This window comes from Arachis stenosperma, chromosome 2 (assembly GCF_014773155.1).
Source record: "Arachis stenosperma cultivar V10309 chromosome 2, arast.V10309.gnm1.PFL2, whole genome shotgun sequence".
In the NCBI taxonomy this organism is placed as follows: Eukaryota; Viridiplantae; Streptophyta; class Magnoliopsida; order Fabales; family Fabaceae; genus Arachis; species Arachis stenosperma.
The window spans coordinates 14,777,691-14,798,471 of record NC_080378.1 but is presented as its reverse complement, the minus strand read 5'-3'; the positions used below and the strand labels follow the sequence as shown (position 1 = coordinate 14,798,471).

Here is a 20,781-nt window from a genome sequence, read left to right as displayed (position 1 = left end):
ATGGAAATCAGTTTTGTAATACTTAATAAAAGAAAACTTTGATGCATGAAAAATTATGACCATTTAAAACACACTAAATATAGGAGAAATATGTTAAAGGAATTAGTAATTTAGTGAAAATTTTAAACCATCACTAAATATATTTGTAACGGGTTAAAAAAGTCACTAAATATTAGAAAAACGGTCACAAAAACTAATAATTTAGTAACGGTTTCAAACTGTCGTTAAAAAATATTGTGACGGTTTAAAACACTCACAAAATATAAGAAAAAAATGTCATACGGTATAGTAATTTAATGACAATTTCAAACTGTCGCAACAGCATAAAAAGACCTAAACAAGTATTATAAATTAGCGACGCTTTTATACTTTAAAACAGTCACAAACAATTTAGCAATATTCCTTACCAACGATGGTTCAAAACCGTCACTATGTCACTTTGCGACATTCAAATCTGCGACACTTTTTTAGCCTTGCAAAAAAAAATTGGCAACAATAAAAATCCGTCATACAAATATTGTTTTGTTGTTGTGAATCAACACTATTAGTCTCATAATTGTGATCTTCAATCAATTTGATCCTTAAATACTAATCAATCAATTAATCATAAATTTAATTGTGATAAACTTAATTAACCCAACCAATATGTTTGTCATCACAATGATTTAATAAAACTTTTTAAAACTCAACACACACGCACACACACGTACGCACATAGAAGAGACATTAATAACTTTGAAAAAGATTAAAATTTTGAATTTATAAAAAAAAATGAAAAAAAAAAGTTTAAAGATTGAGTTATGTTACGTGTACACCAAAATTAGCCACCAGTATAAAATACATGCTGGAATACAAATACACATTGAAAATAAATTAAACCACACATGTATTTATACACACAAATACATTGGTGACTAATTTTAATAACTAATTTTGGTGTACAAATAGTATTTTTTTAAAGACTAATTTGGTTAAAGACATTTAATTTCACAAATTAAAATGAGTCTGTAAAATTCAAAGATTAATCTGGTTCATATGCAATGATGATAAGTGGATAACACATGGACGAATCGTATTATAACACGTGACACTAAAATGACATGTTAACAAACATTATTATTACATGTGAAATTATTGTCCACAATATACCATCACTACGGAAAAAGGGTTTAAAATGGCATTGATATTAAGGCGGTTTTAAAGAACCGCCATAATATCCATGCAGTATGGCAATTTTTGTTGCTGCCGTAATTGTCTTTGTATATTTTGGCGGTTCTGGTGATTATGGCAGTTTTGAACCGCCGTTTTCACACGTATATAAAATAAAAAAACTACAATCCTAACTCATTCAATGAAATACATATACGACGCTCTCATCTCCCTTCTATCTCTCCTTCGTCTCTTTCGGGCATGTAAAGAAGCTCTCCGACAACACTGTTCTTCCCTCTAGGGTTTCTCCTCTCTCCGCCGATTACGATCTCTCCAGGTACCTCTCCCACTCAAGTTAAACTGAAATAATTATTCTGTTAGAGAAGTCGAAACCGAAACTGAAATGTTGTTTTATTTTCTTTTTTCTGTTAGTGATGTGGAGACGAAGATTCCGACGAAAGGCAAGGCTCTGGTGGCTACTGACCTCAGCATTTCAATTCTAGAAGGCACCTATGCCCGCATTGGTGATTAAATTACCAATTTTTTTGTTTTTGTTTGGGTTAGGGTTTTAAAATTGTTTTTGGTGCTGATTTTTGGGGATTTTTGTTTATATGTAACTCCACGATCGGGTCTTCCGTTGAAGCATTGGATTGACGTTGGTGCGGGGGTGATTGACGCCGATTACAAAAGACCGATTGGGATGATACTGTTCAACCAGTCGACGATCTCAGGTCTTCTTTCGTAATTTTACCCCCTCCCCTTTCCCTCCCTCCCCCTCTCTCTCTCTCTCATTATAATGAAATTATAAAATTTTGTAATCATTAATAATAATAGTTATTTTTATTGTCGTAAAAAAATATATTTTTATAGTGTAAGCAAAACTTCCAAATTTTGGTATGTAACATATAATTAATTATGTATTATTATATTAATAAAAAGATAATTTTCAATAAATTTATTACTTAAAAAATTATTTAAACACATAAATTATTTATATAAACACTTTACAGATGCATAAAAATTAAAATTCTTATTATTAATATTACTTCTGCATTGAGCCATGCATATATCAGAACATAACGTGTGGACTTGGTAAGTAGTACTACTAATAAGTAATAACTAACTAAAAATTAAATAGTAGTGACTAATTAACAGCTTAAAATTTTCTAAGTATAAAATTGTTTAAATTTTATTTGCATATAGTATAAATACCTACAAATATCTAATAACTAATTTTTAATACACAAATAATATTTTTATATAACTTTTACTACATATCTAACTTTTTGGTGGAATTTTATTTATTTTTATTGATGCAATGTTATTTGAGCACCTATCACATCATACTATAATCACCAATCTGCCCCGACGTATGAAAGTATATATTTTGAATTTTGTAAAATAATTTTATTATACCACTATAAAAAAAAATTTAATTATTCGTCTGTTTCAGGTGTAATTATCAAGGTTCTGAAAACTGAACCGGTCATCGAACCGCTCTAGGCACTGGTTCACTGGTTCATAGGTTCAACCAGTTTGACCGTGGTTGAACTGTAAAAACCGTTTTATAATAAAATAATAATTAAAATATAAATAAGCATATGAAAATATAATTATAGTCTAATCTAAACTTTAAAATATCATTCAAATTAAAAGTACTACATAAACCAAATGTTATAATCTCATTCAAATACAAATTCAAAGTTCAAAAGTCCTCAAACAACCAATCAAACCCAACATAGCATCATCAAAATGATCCAAGTTTGTCATCAATCATCAAAATCCTCCATAATTTGCTGCAGATTTGCCTCATTGATTTCATCACCTTCATTTTCACTACTTGGACCAGAAAAAACAAGTGGTGCAGCATAAAATGTACTAGTACTACCACCACCACCACGTTGATCTAAACCAACATCAATCTCATCTAAGAAAATATAACACATTATCAATTATTTAAAGATAAAAGCTATTGTAATTTATTGTCTGATCAATAAACTATAATACTCACGAAGCAAGTCTTCAATATTACTTGGAAGATCAGACTCTTTTTCATCAGAATCGGATTGCATCACAAAATCATGTTGATAACCTAATTAAAAATTACCTGGAAATGAGGAAATCTGTTGCTTTCTCTCAGAGCTTGAAGGACAACGCTTCAACGCTTCAACGCTTCTCTACTGCTTTCTCAGAGGCAGAGCTCGACGGAGGTGACATGCGAAGTGGCTGAGGGCGTGAGTGCTACGACGGTGAGGGCGTGAGTGCGACGGCGGTGAGGGCGTGACCGTGCTGAAGGCTGGAGTTGAGGGCATGAGTGCGTTGAGGGCCTCCTGGAGTCTGGAGTTGACAACTGGGCGGTGAGTGCGGTGAGTGCGGTGACTGGGTGGTGTTCTGTTCCTTGGAAGGCTGGAGGAACGAGGAAGTGGAGGGCTGGAGGCTGCGAACTTGCGAAGGAGAAAGAAAACTCAGAATTAGGATTCCATCAGCAGCACAAAATGGCGGCGTTTTGCTGCAATGTTTAAAAACCAGTCGGGTTCCGGTTCGGTTCGATCGACCGGTAACCGGCCGGTTCGTCGATTCAAGTCCGGTTTTCAAATACTGCGGTTTTTACTATTGCCCGAACCGCTACAGCCACCGGTTCACGGTTCGACCGGTCTGACCGGCCGATTCGAACCAGTTTTCAGAACATTGGTAATTATTTTACTATAATAAATTTGATATTATTCTAATTACCGATTGTTTAGTTAGAAAAACATGCAATTAATATGTATAAATATAGACAAATATGTAAAATGACTAATTATGATAACTGAATTTTAATATATAAGAAACATTTTTGTACTTAATTAGTATTAAAACTTTAATTAATTAATTACTTTAATTATATATATATATATATATATATATATATATATATAAATAATTGTGCATATAGTATAACATATATAAACTAATGAATGAAATCATGAAATCTAAAAACATTTTTTAATTTGAAACAAGAGCAAAAATACAGCTAAAATGAGGATTGTATAAAGATATCATATATATTCTCGTTTTCATATTTTAAAATGGAAAAATACTTTTTTTTTTTCATTATTTTCATTTCCCAAGAAGAAGATTACAGAAAAGGTCCATTATGATAATAAGCTTATTAACATTACACCAATTAACACCAAAACTAACAAATACATAATACAAACATAAACAAGATTAATTAATACAAAAACATGGAACAACAACATAAAATCCTACGTTATTATGGCTAACCATGACGAGCATTAGTACCGCCCCCGTTTGATGGGTTTGGAGGACTTTTTGGAAGCATTTGCATGAACTCATCTTGTAGTAATGGCCTCCATGCTTCTCCATATTTAGGAGAACCAATCAAAATCACCAACACCATCACCATAGCTATCAACACGAACCTCCTATAATTGTTAGAGAATGACGACATGATGAGTTCCTCGTATATATGTATCTTATGTTGTCTGATCTTGATGGGCTTGAAAGCTAAGGCAAAAGAGCTTAATGGTATATAAAATCAGAGTCTGTGAGAGATCTTAATCTAAATGATCAATGTGTGATGAAGATTACACACACATATATAAGGTTGTTGCGTGTGCTGCCAATGCAATATCATAAGGGTAAGTATTGCTTTAGACTTTAGAATGAGAAAAATCGTTTTTGAGCTGACTTTGAATTGAACAATGTTAATTCTTTGAATTCAATACACTTCCCAAAAAGGTTTAACGAGAAGAAAGCACGTTAATGATTATATTTTTATCTAATACCTTTATTTAAGAATTTTACTTGAGTTTGCGTAAATTTTGGCATAAATCTATTTGTCTTATATTAAAATTATTTTTTTATAATATTATAAAAAATTTTGATATTATATTATAATATTATTTTTTTAAGTTTTAAACTAATAAAAAAACATATGAATAATTATATTTAAAACATTCAATAATTTTAAATAAAAAGCTACAAATTATGGAACCTTCATAATTTTAAATAACATTCAATAATTTTAAACTAATAAAAGATACGTTTGGCTTGACATTTTAAACTTGAACCTTGAAGGGTTGAATTGAATACTACAAAATGTGAAATGGAGAATAAACATTGAAGAGATCAAAAGAAAGTAACTTGAACGCCAAACACACCCTCCTGCGGGTTTGTGTGTGTGGCTTGTGAATATATTTACTAAAATTAATTAGTAAATTACCCATGCATTATATCGGTTTATATTTCAGAAGTACCAAAATTAATAAGATATATAAATGTTACAGTTAATTAATTTGTACGTTGATAGATATTAGCTGATGCTAAATTAGTATAAACAGAATTTCTTGTGATCAATTTGTTAGTTAGTTGGTTATAATTAAGCACATGTCAATTAGTTTGTTAGTGATTAGTTTAGTTTGCGACAGCTGTAATTTCACTGCTATAAGTAGTTAGAGTTAAATTATTATTGCGTGATATTGGAACTCACTTTACCAGTATACTTCAAATTTAACCAAAATCTTCTTTCTCTTCTCTACACATACTCTGCTTGTACTCCCTCTTCTTTTTTGAATTCTTTCCCTGTCTACTCCCTCTCTTGCTTGAGCCTAGTACCTTTCATGGTATCAGAGCTTTCTTTCATTCAGTTTAATGGCAAGCGAAAGTAAAAGATCTGAAAACTCAATGAATCAGTTGAACACATCTCTAAATTTTACCTCTTTCCCAATTTCAATGAAACTCGACAATGACAACTTCTTGCAGTGGAAAGACTAGGCCGAATCAACGATCGAAGGCCACAATTTGCTTCACCACATTACCGAAGAAGGAATCCCGTTGAGGCTTGATGAATCAGGAAATGTAACACCAGAGTTTGTTGCATGGAAGAGACAAGATGCGCTTTTCAAATTGTGGCTTCTTGCTTCAATGACCAAGCCATTCACCACTCGAATGGTAGGATGCATCTATTCATATGAAGTTTGGAAAAGGTTAGAAGATCACTTTTCTTCACAAATCAGAGCAAAAATAATGCAATTGAAACACAAGTTGAGCAGTATTAAGATAAGAAACTCAGTAAATGAGTATGTGTTAGCATTAAAAGGAACAATTGATGCTTTGCCTTGAGAACCAATGCGTGAGAGTGATCATGTAAACGCTATTCTGAATGGACTAACCGAAGATTATAGCTCAGTAATTACCTCAGTAGTAGCAAGACCAATGAGCATCTCGGTTGGAGAATTAGAGACTTTGCTATTAACTCATGAAAGTATGTTGGAGAGGTTTCGAAAACCAGAGTCATTTATACAAGCAAATGTGGCACAAAGTTCACCAGGTTACTCTCAGAACTTTAACTCAAGAGGTGGCTTTAGAAGAGGTTTCAGAGGAAATTACAGAAGTAGAGGTGAGGTGGTGGCAGACAGACGAGAGGTGGTAGAAACTTCTATAATAATAGTCAATCTGGTGACAACAATTCCAGATTTGGAACTCAAGCTTACAATAATCCAAGTTTTGGTGGTGCTGAAGGGGCAAGAATGTTCAACAATAAAAGGCAATAGCAGTATAATGGTTCAAGAATGTTCAATGCTGATAGGCCTATTTGCCAAGTATGTGACAAGCCTGGACACACTGCCAAGACATGCTGGTATAGGTATGATCCACCAGAAGGCTCCAGAACTCAATATGAAGACATAAACTCACAGACTCTGCAAGCATCACAAGCCAACTTGAGCAATGTATTGGCCACACCTACAACATTACAAGATCAAGGATGGTTTCTAGACTCAGGTGCTACACACCATATGACCTCAGACCAGCAATTGAAGGGGAGAAGTATGAAGGTGCAGACCAAGTGATCATAGGCAACGGATCAGGTTTGCATATCAACGTTGTTGGAAAGTCTTTCTTTAAAATTGATTTGAGCAATAGAGAATTCTTGTTAAGCAAATTACTACATATGCCTGATATCACTAAGAACTTACTTAGTGTATATAAATTCTGTTGTGATAATGATGTCTATTTTGAATTTCATTCTAATGGCTGTTGTGTGAAATCTCAGGAAACTAAAGAGATTGTTATATAGGGAAAAGTTGACAAGGGAATGTTCAAGTTCCTCAATTTCACTCCATCTTTCACTTCATTAAATAAACCAGCTGCTTTTGCCTCAAATGTGTCCACTGTTGATCAATTTCTCTTGTGGCACAATAGATTAAGTCATCCAGCAAATAATGTTGTTTCCTCTGTGCTGAAATCTTGTAATGTTGTTGCTTCATTAAATAAAAATTTTTGTGCTTCCTGCAGTATTGGAAAGTCTCATGTACTCCCTTATCCTCCATCAAATACCTTATATACTGCTCCCCTGTAACTCATATACACAGACATCCGGGGCCCTGCCCCTATACCTGACTTAAATGGAAACTATTACTTTGTCATTTTCATTGATGCCTATAGTAAATACACTTGGCTCTACCTCATTAAAACTTGATCTGAAATCAAATCAGTTTTTAATTGTTTCCAACAAATGGTTGAGTTGCAATTGAACACAAAAATTAAAATGCTTCAATCTGACAATGTTGCTGAATTTTTTAGCATGGCTAAGGATTTACAAGTACCAGGTGTACTGCATAGATTTTCTTGTCCTCATGAACATCAGTAAAATGGCAGTGCTGAGAGAAAGCATAGGCATATAATTGAAAAGGGTTTAGCTATGCTAGCAGGTGCAGGCATGCCAATTAAGTACTGGGGAGAGGCCTTCATGATGGCAGTTCACTTAATAAATAGGTTGTCAACATCAGTGTTGCAAGACCAGTCACCATTTGAAAAGTTGCTTGAGAAGAAACTTGATTACACAAGCCTTCGGGTCTTTGGCTGTTTGTGTTTTCCACACCTGCGACCATACAATAGGCACAAGCTGGAGTTCAGATCAACACCTGGGTTATAGTGCAGTGCACAAAGGCTACAAGTGCCTCACTGCAGAAGGGAAGATAGTGATGTCAAGCAATGTGATCTTTGATTAATAGAATTTTCCTTTCAAGAATTTGAAAACTCCCTCAACAACCAAGCCTGATTTGTCTTCTGACTTTCACTCAACTCCAACCATTCCATTACTAAATAGGAATATGTCTCAACCCTCACCTAACATTACAGAATCAAGGTCTCCACATCCTGCACCAAGCATCACGGCCACACCCCTTCCCCTGTCCTCACCTGTACCTACTGTACCAAGTATTCTAGAGTCCAGATTTCCTTCTTTTTCTATCACAGTCACCTCTCCTACCTTACCTTCACCAGTACCTACAGCACCATCAGCCACACCCATTCGAATACCTATCTCAGACTTGGAAATTGTTCTTCTTATTTATGATGATCACTCAGTCTCGACAGCATCAAATTAAAATGTTCACCCCATGATCACAAGGAGCAAGAGTGGAGTCTTAAAGCCTAGATCCTTTCTAGCTAGCATCGAACCAAGGATTGCAATGATGCCTTGTCAGTTGAAGCAATTTCTCAGGTCATTAAGCAGCTGAATGACAAATTTGCGTTGAAAGACATGGGTGAGCTTCACTATTTCCTTGGGATTCAAGCCACCAAAACTACTAATGGAGGTCTATTACTCTCACAAGAGAAATATGCCAGAGATCTGCTCAAGAAAGCTGAAATGGAACATTGAAAGCCCTGTCATACAACCTTACCTTCCTCAGTTCGATTTTCTGCTTTTGGAAGACATCCACTGATGAAAGCAGGTTTGGCAGAGAGAGTCATAAAGAGGGTCATGATAGATACAATAGTTTTGATGTTGAAGAACAGCCAAACAGCAGGGTCATGATAGATATTAGCTGATGCTGAATTAGTGTAAACAGAATTAGTTAGCTTGTGATTAATTTGTTAGTTAGTTGGTTGTAACTAAGTAAATGTCAATTAGTTTGTTAGTGATTAGTTTAACTTGTGACAACCCTAACTTCCACTACTATAAGTAGTTAGAGCTAAGCTATTATTACGTGATATTAGAACTCACTTTACCACTCTACTTCAGATTAATCAGAACCTTCTTTCTCTTCTCTTCACGTACTGTGTTTGTACTCCCTCTTCTTTCTTAAATTCTTTCCCTGTCTATTCCCTCTCTTACTTGAATCTGGTACCTTTCATACGTGTTGTCTATTCATCACGTTTATCTTATTTGAAAATAATTTATATAATAATAAGTATCAGAAAAAGAAAAAGTACATATAAAAAAAACAATATTCACTACAAAAAAGCGCTTTTTTGTAGCGGTTTTTTTCTATTTTGCGGGGGTTTTTGACCCCCACAAATTGTGTTGCGGCAGTTTTAGAAACTCCTGCAGTTACGTGTCCTGCAAATAGTTTGCGTCGGTTTTTGAAAAACCGCTGGTACGTTACACAAATTACGGCGGTTTTATGTCCGCTGTAAATTGCGGCAGTTTTTTGTTTGTTGCGTTTTAAAACCCTGCAATTTTGTGACGCAAAATTTAAAAAAAACATTGTGGGAGTTTGAAACCCCCGCAAATTTATGAGCAAATATTAAAAAAAATTAAATTAAAACCATTAAAACCAATCCAAACCTATATTACATCCAACATGTCAATTCCAAATTTGAGATACAAAATTAAAAAAAGTATACTCAATTGTAGATAACATCTCACTACATTAGAAATTTAGACTAGTAAAACTTTAATTGAATACAATAAGTAAATTAAAACAACATGCATATCACAATAACATCTCATTCTGAGTATGCCATTCTTCCTCTTCTCTGCATCAAGTACACAAAACAAAACAACACAACAAAAACTCAAGTAACTCAACTAAAATGAATAAAGCTATGACACACAAAATACACAAAAAAGAAAAAAGGTTTGGTTCCATGGTTCGAGAAGAGAACGATAAAAACTTTATTTTTTTTCTATTTTATTTTTATATGCACCCCAATACAAACACTATCCTCGATATCAAATGTATATACCAATTAAAGAGAATAAAATAAAAAATTCAACATGTGCTTTTGTTTAGGGGGGGGCAAAGAATAAAATTTCACATGTTCAGAAGCACTCACCAACAAACCCAGTTTTAATGAATTAAATAAAAAAAATGAAAAGTCCAAAACAGTTGGCTTTGTCACTATGCACTATCACTTCCAATACAATTAATAGGCTTATCATAGGACAATTGATGATGAATGCAAAAAGAGAAGTTTTGTTACTTCACCTTTGGATTTTCCTTATTCAATCCAAGATATGAGAATAATCTTCCAGCTTCACAAAATGCTTTCACAAGAAAGAAAAAGTTAATAGTATTACAGTAAACAATATATTTAATATTGTATTTGTACACATTTTCTACACACAAGAGAAACTATGTAATTAAAGTCCCAAATATGTGGGAGATCATGGAAAGTGACAACTAACAATGATTCTTCATTAGTAGTACTAGTATGAAGAGCCGTAGTATTCAACCTTTTATAGTTGTATTGAAGAGAAATAATTGATCACTTTACTTAGAAAACAATCTAATTTATATTGGTGAATTCGTTAATTTCTGGTTTTGTAATAATATGGCTGATATATATAATTGTTGTATCTTATATCCTTAGTGTTTCAGAAAAAGATTTCAGCAAAGAGGACAATTAGACCAGATACAAATAGGTTGCCTTAAGATGCAATCCAAAATCAAGTCTTGAGCGAATTTTTACAATGACAATTTGCACTCTCTTAAAAAGTAACCATCAATATCAAAGAATAAGCTACCTACAATGAAAAGTTATTGCACAATAACATTAGGCACCAATCATACAGTTACACAAGATTAGGTAAAAGGAATCCTCACACCCTATGTAGATAAAGTAGTAATAGTGCTAAATATAAATACAACACTATCAATGAAGCCTAATGATAATATAAAATTCAACAGTGATAACCATGTAATAAGTTTGAAAGAAAGAAGTAAAATTACCTAGAAGTGATAATCCAACTAAAACATCAACCAGAATTGGATCCAAATTAAAACTTTTATAGGATAATAACGCATAAGAACTAATCAATTTCCATACTTCAGAAATAGGTTCATTAGCAAGGATAGACCTTGGAGAGATTGATCCATGGATCTCAACAAGGTCAATATCAGTTTGCTGTTATTGTAAGTCCAATACAAGTTATTCAAGGCTTCAAGCTAGTTACTCACAGAAGCTAGTTCCATAGTTGAGCAAGAAAAAATGGTAATATGAATGTTAGTTACCTTCTAGGTGTAAGCAAAGAGAAGGAGGGTCAATGACACATGCTTTATAAAGCCTGCCTGGGTAGTAGTCGCCCACTATTTTTAGCACTGCCAGCAGCAAGCTCGTAAAAGTAGATGCGAACCTATAAAAGCCTGTGCAACCATCCATCAACTACTAACTCTTTTACTTAACAAACCTTAATTACATTTCAGGATAGCCAATTGTCAGACAGAATATTAGTGCAATTTCTGATATGGCTGGACTTACTTGCATCCAACAGAATCACAAATTGTTCTGCATTTTTAGGCATCGCCAAGATGGCTAAGCCTTCAAGATTTCAAAACAAATTGTGTTAGAAACCAACTCATCAAAATAGACTCATTTTTTTTCTTATGTTTTTTGTGGAAGTCAGATCGTCTTACCATTTTTGAGAATGTATCTTTTGGTAGTCTTGCTATATCCGAAAAATCTGTTAAACAAACTCAAATCATTAACTCAGAAAATAGTAACGAATGAATGTTGTTTCCATAGTAGAAACTATGTTAAGGGAACACAGATTAAATAAAAGGAGAGTAATAATACCCGCAGAACATCAGTGTAGCAATCATAACAGTATTTGGAGATCAAAAATAGACAAATTAATTTCCAAACAAAGATCCACAAAATCACACACTTCTTAAATACCAAAAATTATCCAATAGTGAAAAATCGAAAAGTCCAAGGCGCCATTCTGCCACAGGACATTTTTTTGTAGCAAATTTCAAGCCCCGTACTATGATTTTGCAACTTTAATGCATCTGTGGGCAATTTTTTGTGGCAAACTCCTGTGTTTCTAGTAGTGAAAACAAAATAGTCAAGAACATTTGACACATATATACCTTTGGAAGATGATTGAGGAACAGAAAAGGGAGAAGACAAGACGCGAACGCGAATCCAAGAAGCTGCGACGCCAACGAAAGCACGAACAAGCAGCAGCGGCAACAGCAAAAAAACTCGAAAAATGCAAGAGAAGTTAGAAGAATTGTGGAAGAAAAAAAGACAGTTTGAGCACTAAGCAATGAGCATGAGCCGCGAGCCTCGGGAGAGTAGGAGAGATGATCTTAGAGAGGGTTTGGGGAGGAATGTGAATTAATTTGGTGAATTGATTTGGCGCGTTAGGAATTTTGTGTGTTAGAGAGTTAATTTGAAGGGGTTTATAGAAACCCTACTAATTAAAATTAAAACTGCCGTTGCTAAATCCCTTAAAACAGAGAAGAGAAAACTCGGTTTCTTAACTTCATTTGCGGGATTTTTGTAAAATTCTCGTTATAAAATTCCTACAAAATTAGATTTTTTTTTTGTAGTGATTTTTTTAAAATAATATAAACAATAAATTAAAAAATGAGAGTTAATTTTAATTCAAATTTTAAATTAATTAAATTTATTTATATCTAGTAAATCTAAAATATAATTTATTATTCACATTATTTATAATTTCTCTTGTCTACCTAATAAAATTGTTAGAAAAATAAACTCTCTTCATATAATTTCTCTTGATTGTTAATGCTTAACTTTGCTCTGAATTGACAAAGGAACGTGTGGACTAACATGTCTTATGCTTGACAACGGTCTCATTCATAAATTTTGTCTTTGTCTACCAAAGTCAACTTCCAATGTTAATATATTAATTAGTTTAATTTAATTTGGGCCTACTTCAAAAATAAATCAAGTTTTTTAAATCCTTTTCTCAAATCAAAAGGATGGTATATATGTACGTGGATTTTATTCTTGAAATAAACAATTTTTGCACTCTTATTGAAAAATCTTACATATCATCGCTTGATCTAGGAAATAGATGGATAAAATGTATCTAATTTAAAATGTTTGATATAAGTTTTTCTCTCTAACTTTTTATTGCGTCTAATTCCAATTAAAGATATTTATTTTTTATCATGTAATTATACTTAATATTAAACTAAGAAATTAAACTGTGGTGCAAATGAAGTAAAGAGTACAATAAAAGACTATTGACATAAGAATGAAAAAATACCAAACACATATAATATAAAAATATTATTGATACACTAAAATTAATTATTATATTTTTATATATAAATACGTATATATATTTTTTAATTTATTTTTATTATATTTTTATATTTTAATATATATTTTATTTTAATAATTAATTTTAGTGTACATCTAATAAATAAATAAATATATATATATATAAAAGATCAAAATAAACAAATTAAATGATTTTAGTGTGTAAATAAAAATATTATTTACACACTAAAATTAATCATTATATTTTTATATATAAATATATGTATAATTTAGTTTATTTTTAATGTATTTTAATATATATTTTATTTTGATAAATAATTTTGATGATTGATTTTAGTGTACACCTAGTATGGTTAATATATATATATAAAATATCAAAATAAATAATTTTGATGAGTGATTTATTGATTAATTTTAGTATATATATATATATATATATATATATATATATATATATATATATATATAAGATCAAAATAAACAAATGAAAAAAAAAAATAGCATGAAGATAGCCTAAAATATACCAATGTAAACAAGATATTCTTACCTCACTTTTGAGAGTAATGCAGGGGAACGAATTAGGTTAGAAACAAATTTTGGTAACAGGAGTTTTGGGCCATAAGTCAGTTATTAATTAACTTATTATAGATACAGAAAAATCTTAAGTTTGATTTTTTTTTTAATATTAAAACGATAATATAATCAATGAAAATTTTGACTTTAGACTAATTAATTCTTAAAAAAATATTAATTAATTTTTTTATGATAACAAACTGTAAAATATGATATGTCTTTTTATTTATAGATAATGCAAAATAAAATGAAATTTTTCACCTATTCCATTATATATTTATAGTGATGTGCCTTGTTATTATCACATGTGCACAAGGACAATGTTTTTTTCCGTGAAATATTTGTTATCTTTTAGTTTTTATATAACTTTTATCAATTATTCTTTATCTATTATAAACTTTAATAATAAAATAAAGGAAGTTTCGTTCTAAAAATTTTTATTTTTTGACAATTTTTTAATAATAGATCAAACACGTTATTGTAGTTAACATTATATAAAAGTACTCTATTTATTATCGTGCAAGATTTAATTGACATTTTTTTAAGACTATTCATTTAAGATCAAAATTTTCAAAAACTTAATTGTCATTTGTATTTTTTTTTTTGACTCGGTATTAGGGACACTTTTTTTTTTTTAAATCATAACTCTTAGTAATGGTGCACTGGAAATAGTCATTTTACTAAATGATGCTTTTACTTGAAATTTAAGATATAAGTTTACAAAACTTCATTTTAAATTTTATTGAATTATATAATTAAAAATCAAGTTTGAATTTCGATTTAAATGTTTTTGATTTATGAGTTTATTAGAATTCAAATGGATAATATTCCTTCTTTTATTCACATTTCTGTTTTGCAATTAATATATAGAATTTAATTTGATACACTGACAGTGTAAAATATTTTACATAGTCGTGCAATCATATCTGTTCTTTTGAATGACCATTTACACAATCAATGTAAAAGATAGTTATTTTTTCTAATGTGACGTTACATAATTGGATGCACATGTAAAACTATTATACATTAATAGTGTATCAAAATTAAATTCTTAATGTATATTCATTTGAAAAGTTTTGAAATTAGAAGAAAAGTACTATTTTGATTGTTGAGATTTTTGTCTAAAATTAAACCTATTTCTAACGTTCTTTATTTCAAAATCATCCATAATATTCAATTATTTTTAAAATGACCCTTTCGTTAGTTTTTGGACAAATTTATTCGTAACAAAAATGATAATTACAAAATTAAAAAAAGTCATAACGCCTTCTTCTTCAATCCATGTTTCATATCCTCACTCTTCATCTTTAGCAGATACTCTCACCATTACATCCTCATCATCATCAACATAGGACACCAACTCCCACTTGACCACCCTCAAGAAATCAGATCTCGAGAAGAGGTTTGCAATGAAAACAATTACATATGAATGTTTATTTAATTAAAAATTAATTGTTGTTGTTGAAGGTAATGATAGTGGAAAAATTTTTTTGGTGGTGTTAAGGATATGAGATTCGCATGGTTTTGAGTTGGGGTGGGTACCTGTAAGTTGGAGAAATTTTTTTATTTTATAATTGTTTTTAGAGATAATTTAGTCTAAAAATTAAAATTTAGATAAAAAAAAACATTTTAAAATATAAAATAATTATAATGTTAAAAATAATTTAAAAAAAAATTCAAAGTAATTTTGATTTTACATAAAATTCTTGCCAATAAAAAATCACTTTGTCTTAGAATTAATCTTACAAGGAGAAAATCATTATTTTCAAAGTAATCATCATTATTTTCATTTCCCAAGAAGAAGATTACAGAAAAGGTCCATTATGATAATAAGCTTATTAACGTTACACCAATTAACACCAAAACTAACAAATACATAATACAAACATAAACACAAGATTAATTATTAGAAAAACATGGAACAACAACATAAAATCCTAGGTTATTATGGCTGACCATTACCATTAGTACCGTCCCCTTTTGATGGGTTTGGAGGTCCTTTTGGAAGCATTTGCATGAACCCATCTTGTAGTAATGGCCTCCATGCTTCTCCATATTTAGGAGAACCAATCAAAATCACCAACACCATCACCATAGCTATCAACACGAACCTCCTATGATTGTTAGAGAATGATGATGACATGATTAGCTCCTCGGATATATGTATCTTATGTTGTCTGATCTTGATGGGCTTGAAAGCTAAGGCAAAAAAGCTTAATGGTATATAAAATCAGAGTCTGTGAGAGATCTTAATCTAAATGATTAATGTTTATTTCATGAAGATTACACACACACATATATAAGGTTGTTGCGTGTGCTGCCAATGCAATATCATAAGGGTAGGTATTGCTTTAGACTTTAGAATGAGAAAAATCGTTTTTGAGCTGACTTTGAATTGAACAATGTTAATTCTTTGAATTCAATACACTTCCTAAAAAGGTTTAACAAGAAGAAAGCACTTAAAAGAGAAGTGATAGGGAGTTAGTAAGTTTTGTGATTTATAACCATCAATTAGTTATTATAAATTTTTTAATGGTGTGAGATTATATCTAATGACGTGAATTTACTCATTTTTCTTTTGTCAGTTAAATACTGACCATATTTTAATAAAAATATTCGTTCCTAAACTTTCTCATATTAAAATTATTTCTTTTTTTGGTATTATAGAAGTTTTGATATTATTTTATATTACCAATTTTTCTAAAAATTTAAACTAATAAAAAAAACATATAAATAATTATATCTATAATATCTAATAATTTTGAATAAAAAGTTAAAATTTGGGCTAAAATTATATAAAGTTAATTATATATATAAAACTGTAAACTTTAAAAAAATAGACACGCACACGCATACACATGTACGCACACTACAAGAAAATAGAACATTTGTAACAAAAAATTTGTATCAAATTTAAAATAATTGTTACAAATTATAGTTTTTTCGTAACAATAATTAATTATTGTTACAAAATAAGAATATTTTGTAACAACAAGAAAATTTGTTACAAAATATTGAAATATTTTGCAACAACGTGATTTCTTTTGTTACAAATTATGTTGGCTTTCGTATCAAATCGATGTTTTGTTGCAAAATGTTATAATATTTTGTAACAAAAGATTATATTGTTACAAAAATTCATAACATTTTGTAACAAAATATTTATTTGTTTCAAAAGCTCTAAATATTTTGCAACAAAAAATTAATTTGTCACAAAGTACTATATTTTTGTAACAAGTTATTTATTTGTCATAAAATTCAAAGATTTTTTGTAACTGATAAAAAATTTTGTTTCAACATATTAAATGTAAGACTTCAAATTTTTAAAAATTAATATAATAATTTATTATATTTATTTAAGATTTTATATTCAAAAATTTATTTTACTAAAAATATTTAAGTCAAATTAATGATACTTTAAATTTTAAATTATTTTAAAAATTAAATAATAAGTCATTTATGATTTATTATATTTATTCAAAATAAATTTTTAGAAATTTATATATTAAATAGAATATTTTCTTATTTATAATTTAAAATTTTAGTAATTAAAAAATATAAAAATTTTATATAATTTAATTTAAATATTTAAGATTTTTGCATTTAATAATTTAAATTTTATGAATAAAAAAATTAATTCGATTATCTGCAATTTCAACTTAATTAGTAATTATTTAAAAATAATTATAAAATAATAATAAAATAATATTTTAAGAATAATTAATTTAATTACTCTAATTCTTAAAATTAAAATATTTATTTAAAAATAATTTAAAAATTTATAGTTAAATAATATCTGTATATAATTATTAAATTAAAATTAATTTTCAGTTACTATACTACCTTTATTTTTATTGAAAATACTTAAATTATTCAATCCCTAATTGTAATACAACTCACATACCCCACTCCCTAACATCCTGAGTTTTTGGATAATTAAATTTATTATATTTGTTGATGATTTTATTTTAAAAAAATTATTTTATTGAAAGTAATTAAATAAAAACTTTATGATAGTTTGAATTTAAAAATAATTAGGAGAAATTATCTTTTTTGTAATTGAAAAATAAAAAAGACTTGTACCATTCAATTTAAGTAATTTCTATTTAAGTAATTTCTATTATAAATAAATTATGTTCTATTTTATTCATTTACACTCTTAGAGATTAATTTATTAGAAATAATTAGATTAATTTTTATAAATATTTTAAGTTTAAGTCAATTAATATTTATGTATAATTTTTATTATAATTAATTATTTTATAAATTGAAATTAAAGTTTTAGTTATATAAAAATAATAAAAAGTTATATCATTTAATTGGAATAAATAATATTTTGAGTTTAAATTATATTTTATAAAATGTGATAATATATTTATTTTATAATTTAAATTAAAAATAATTAATTGAACTTAACAATATGTTGATAAATAATGTTCTTAAATATTTTTAATAGAGTACATTTAAGAAACCTAATTCTCAAATTAAGAAACCTAACCCTAAAATCCCCCTTTCAACTTCGCATAACAGCCTTCAACACACATACCCCTTACAGCGGAGAAGAGAGAAAGAGAAAGTGAGGATCCGAGAGAACAGAGGAGAAGGTGGAGGGCTGCTGCCTCGCCGCCGCCGCTGTCACACGCATCACCACTCCGTGGAGCCGCACCTTGCTGCCGGTTTGCCATCGAACTACCACAGGCGTTGTCACCGCGGAGAGAGGGAGTAACGCATTGAAGAGAGGAGGAGGAAGGAGACCCATGCACTGTCGGAGCCAATGTCACCCAGTCACCGCTGTTCTCCGTTCAAGCCTCTGCCAAGTCACCGTCGATGAAGCTTATGCCGCTGCTGAGAATCGCGAACAGACGAGTAGAGGGAGGAAGATGCGGGGAGAAGAAGGAGGCGCTGTTCGAGTTGCTGTGCCCAGCTGCCTTCTACGGAGCCGCCGCCGTCGATTGTCACTGGGGAACTACCGTTGTGCCTCTTGTCACTGGAATCACAGACTAGAGAGAAGGGGCTGCCTCTCCTATTGCTGCTGCTTTGTTCTTTTATCGTAAGCGATCTCTGTTTTCAGTTCCATTGAATTCATTTCTTTTTTCGATTCCATTGAGTTTGAATTCTCCATTTTGCTGTTATTAATAATCATAATGTTATTAAGTTTGGATTATTGATGTGAATGTGACTGATTTTGTTGTTATGAGAGATTAATTGGTAGATTTAAGCTTGGATTGAGGTTGTGAAAATATGATTGGTGTGGTGTTGAGACTATTTTGATTTGAGGCTGTGATTTGTGAATAATGATTTAATTGTTTGAAAATGACTAATCACTCGAATTCCTGGTTACACTGATTTCTTGATTTAGTTGTGAAATTGAGATTTATTTGATGATGGTGGATATTGTTGCAAGATTGTTTGAGAAATTATTGGTTACTGGATATGTTAATTTGAGAAATTATTGGTTTCTGATAGATCTCTGATAAGAACAGGTTTGGATTGTTCTATAGGAGGAGAAGTAAGGAGTAGATAAACTGAATTTTCACTGCTTTCACTACTTAGTTCATAATTGTTGCTAGTTGGCTGCTGGTTAGCTCCTTTAAGCTAGTTTAGCAGGTTAGGAGCAGGAATTCTAGGCTTAACTGCTGCATATAAATACTGGGGTTTATTTGGTTTTAGTTAGATAATTTTTGTTCAGTTTGGTAGTTCAGGAGAAGGGAACTTTCTCCAGAGTTGGTTAGATCCAACAGTGTACTTCAATAAGGGATTGTGAAAATTCCCTATTTTCTGCTGGACCTTATCAATCTCAAATGCTAATCTATCCTAAACCTGTGATGTGCAGCGTATCGATCCTTGGCTCCATAGGAAAACATCATGCCCGGTGTGCAAGTCATCTATCACCTAATTTACCGCTGGTTTTAGATGGATAATTTCTTATTCTACCACAGAATGTTGGCTGTCCCATTTTGGTCTGAGGTATAGCAATGGATGATAATATATTCCCGTTAGTTGATAAGTAATAGAAATGCTTCCTTTTTTCAGTATGCTGTTACTATCTGGCCTGTTAGATATATAAAAAGTGAATACAAAGGGTCTAGAACTTACAAGTTGGTATTTTGTTTCTAAACTGCTCTGAGATATGATTCATTTTGCGGTATGCATATATAGGTAACTATTCTGATTCATGGTCTTGTAAGATGTAATTGATCACTTGCAGGTCCTAATGAAGTCTGCCAAACCAGTGGCAAGTCTGAAGGCCGCAGTTTTTTCCCCATGATAGATTAGTTACAAATATACCTGGTTGATGGGGCTACACAGGTATATACTGGGATTTAGACTTAGTAAATTTATATCACACTATTAAGGGCCTGCTTGCTTTTCTACTTTTTGGAGGCATGCTACTGTTCACATATAATATCTTGTGATTCCTAGTGCAGTTTCATGAAACTAGTCATCACATCACATTTATGATTTATCTCACGTTACTTGATGAACAACCCCTTTAATTTATGCCACTTACTTGTGATTGATATTTACTTGATTATGTGCTCTACACATACATGTGTATCACTTGTTTTGGCATTTTGAATTGTTGAGAAGTGAATACAAACTTGCTTGTTTTGAAAATTTAGAAACTTCTTGAACTTAAGGAACTTTTGACTATGCACCTAACTTTTTGTTTCGGTTTTTCTTATTTACAGGAGTGCTGAAATGGTGACCACATGCTACTTTGAGAGCTCAAGAATATTTTGATTCATAGTGACACTAATCTATGTTAGAACTTTTAACTTTTGG

At 30.6% G+C, this 20,781-nt stretch overlaps 1 protein-coding gene across 1 annotated transcript; it reads left to right on the top strand.

Annotated features, from left to right (window-relative positions):
• Positions 1 to 1,226: 1,226 nt before the first annotated feature.
• Positions 1,227 to 1,894, top strand: LOC130962611 (deoxyuridine 5'-triphosphate nucleotidohydrolase-like). The gene is made up of 4 exons (XM_057888801.1): positions 1,227 to 1,313; positions 1,419 to 1,486; positions 1,582 to 1,673; positions 1,767 to 1,894. Exons 1-4 carry the CDS (start codon positions 1,227 to 1,229, stop codon positions 1,892 to 1,894), a joined length of 375 nt encoding a protein of 124 aa, XP_057744784.1.
• Positions 1,895 to 20,781: the final 18,887 nt, after the last annotated feature.

Bases quoted from the DNA above. Each gene is read 5' to 3' on its own strand.
- LOC130962611 (XM_057888801.1), top strand. From the start codon at position 1,227: ATGGCAATTTTTGTTGCTGCCGTAATTGTCTTTGTATATTTTGGCGGT. The intron at 1,314-1,418 runs GTATATAAAATA...GGGCATGTAAAG, and splicing joins TTGAACCGCCGTTTTCACAC to AAGCTCTCCGACAACACTGT. The intron at 1,674-1,766 runs GTGATTAAATTA...GTTTATATGTAA, and splicing joins AGGCACCTATGCCCGCATTG to CTCCACGATCGGGTCTTCCG.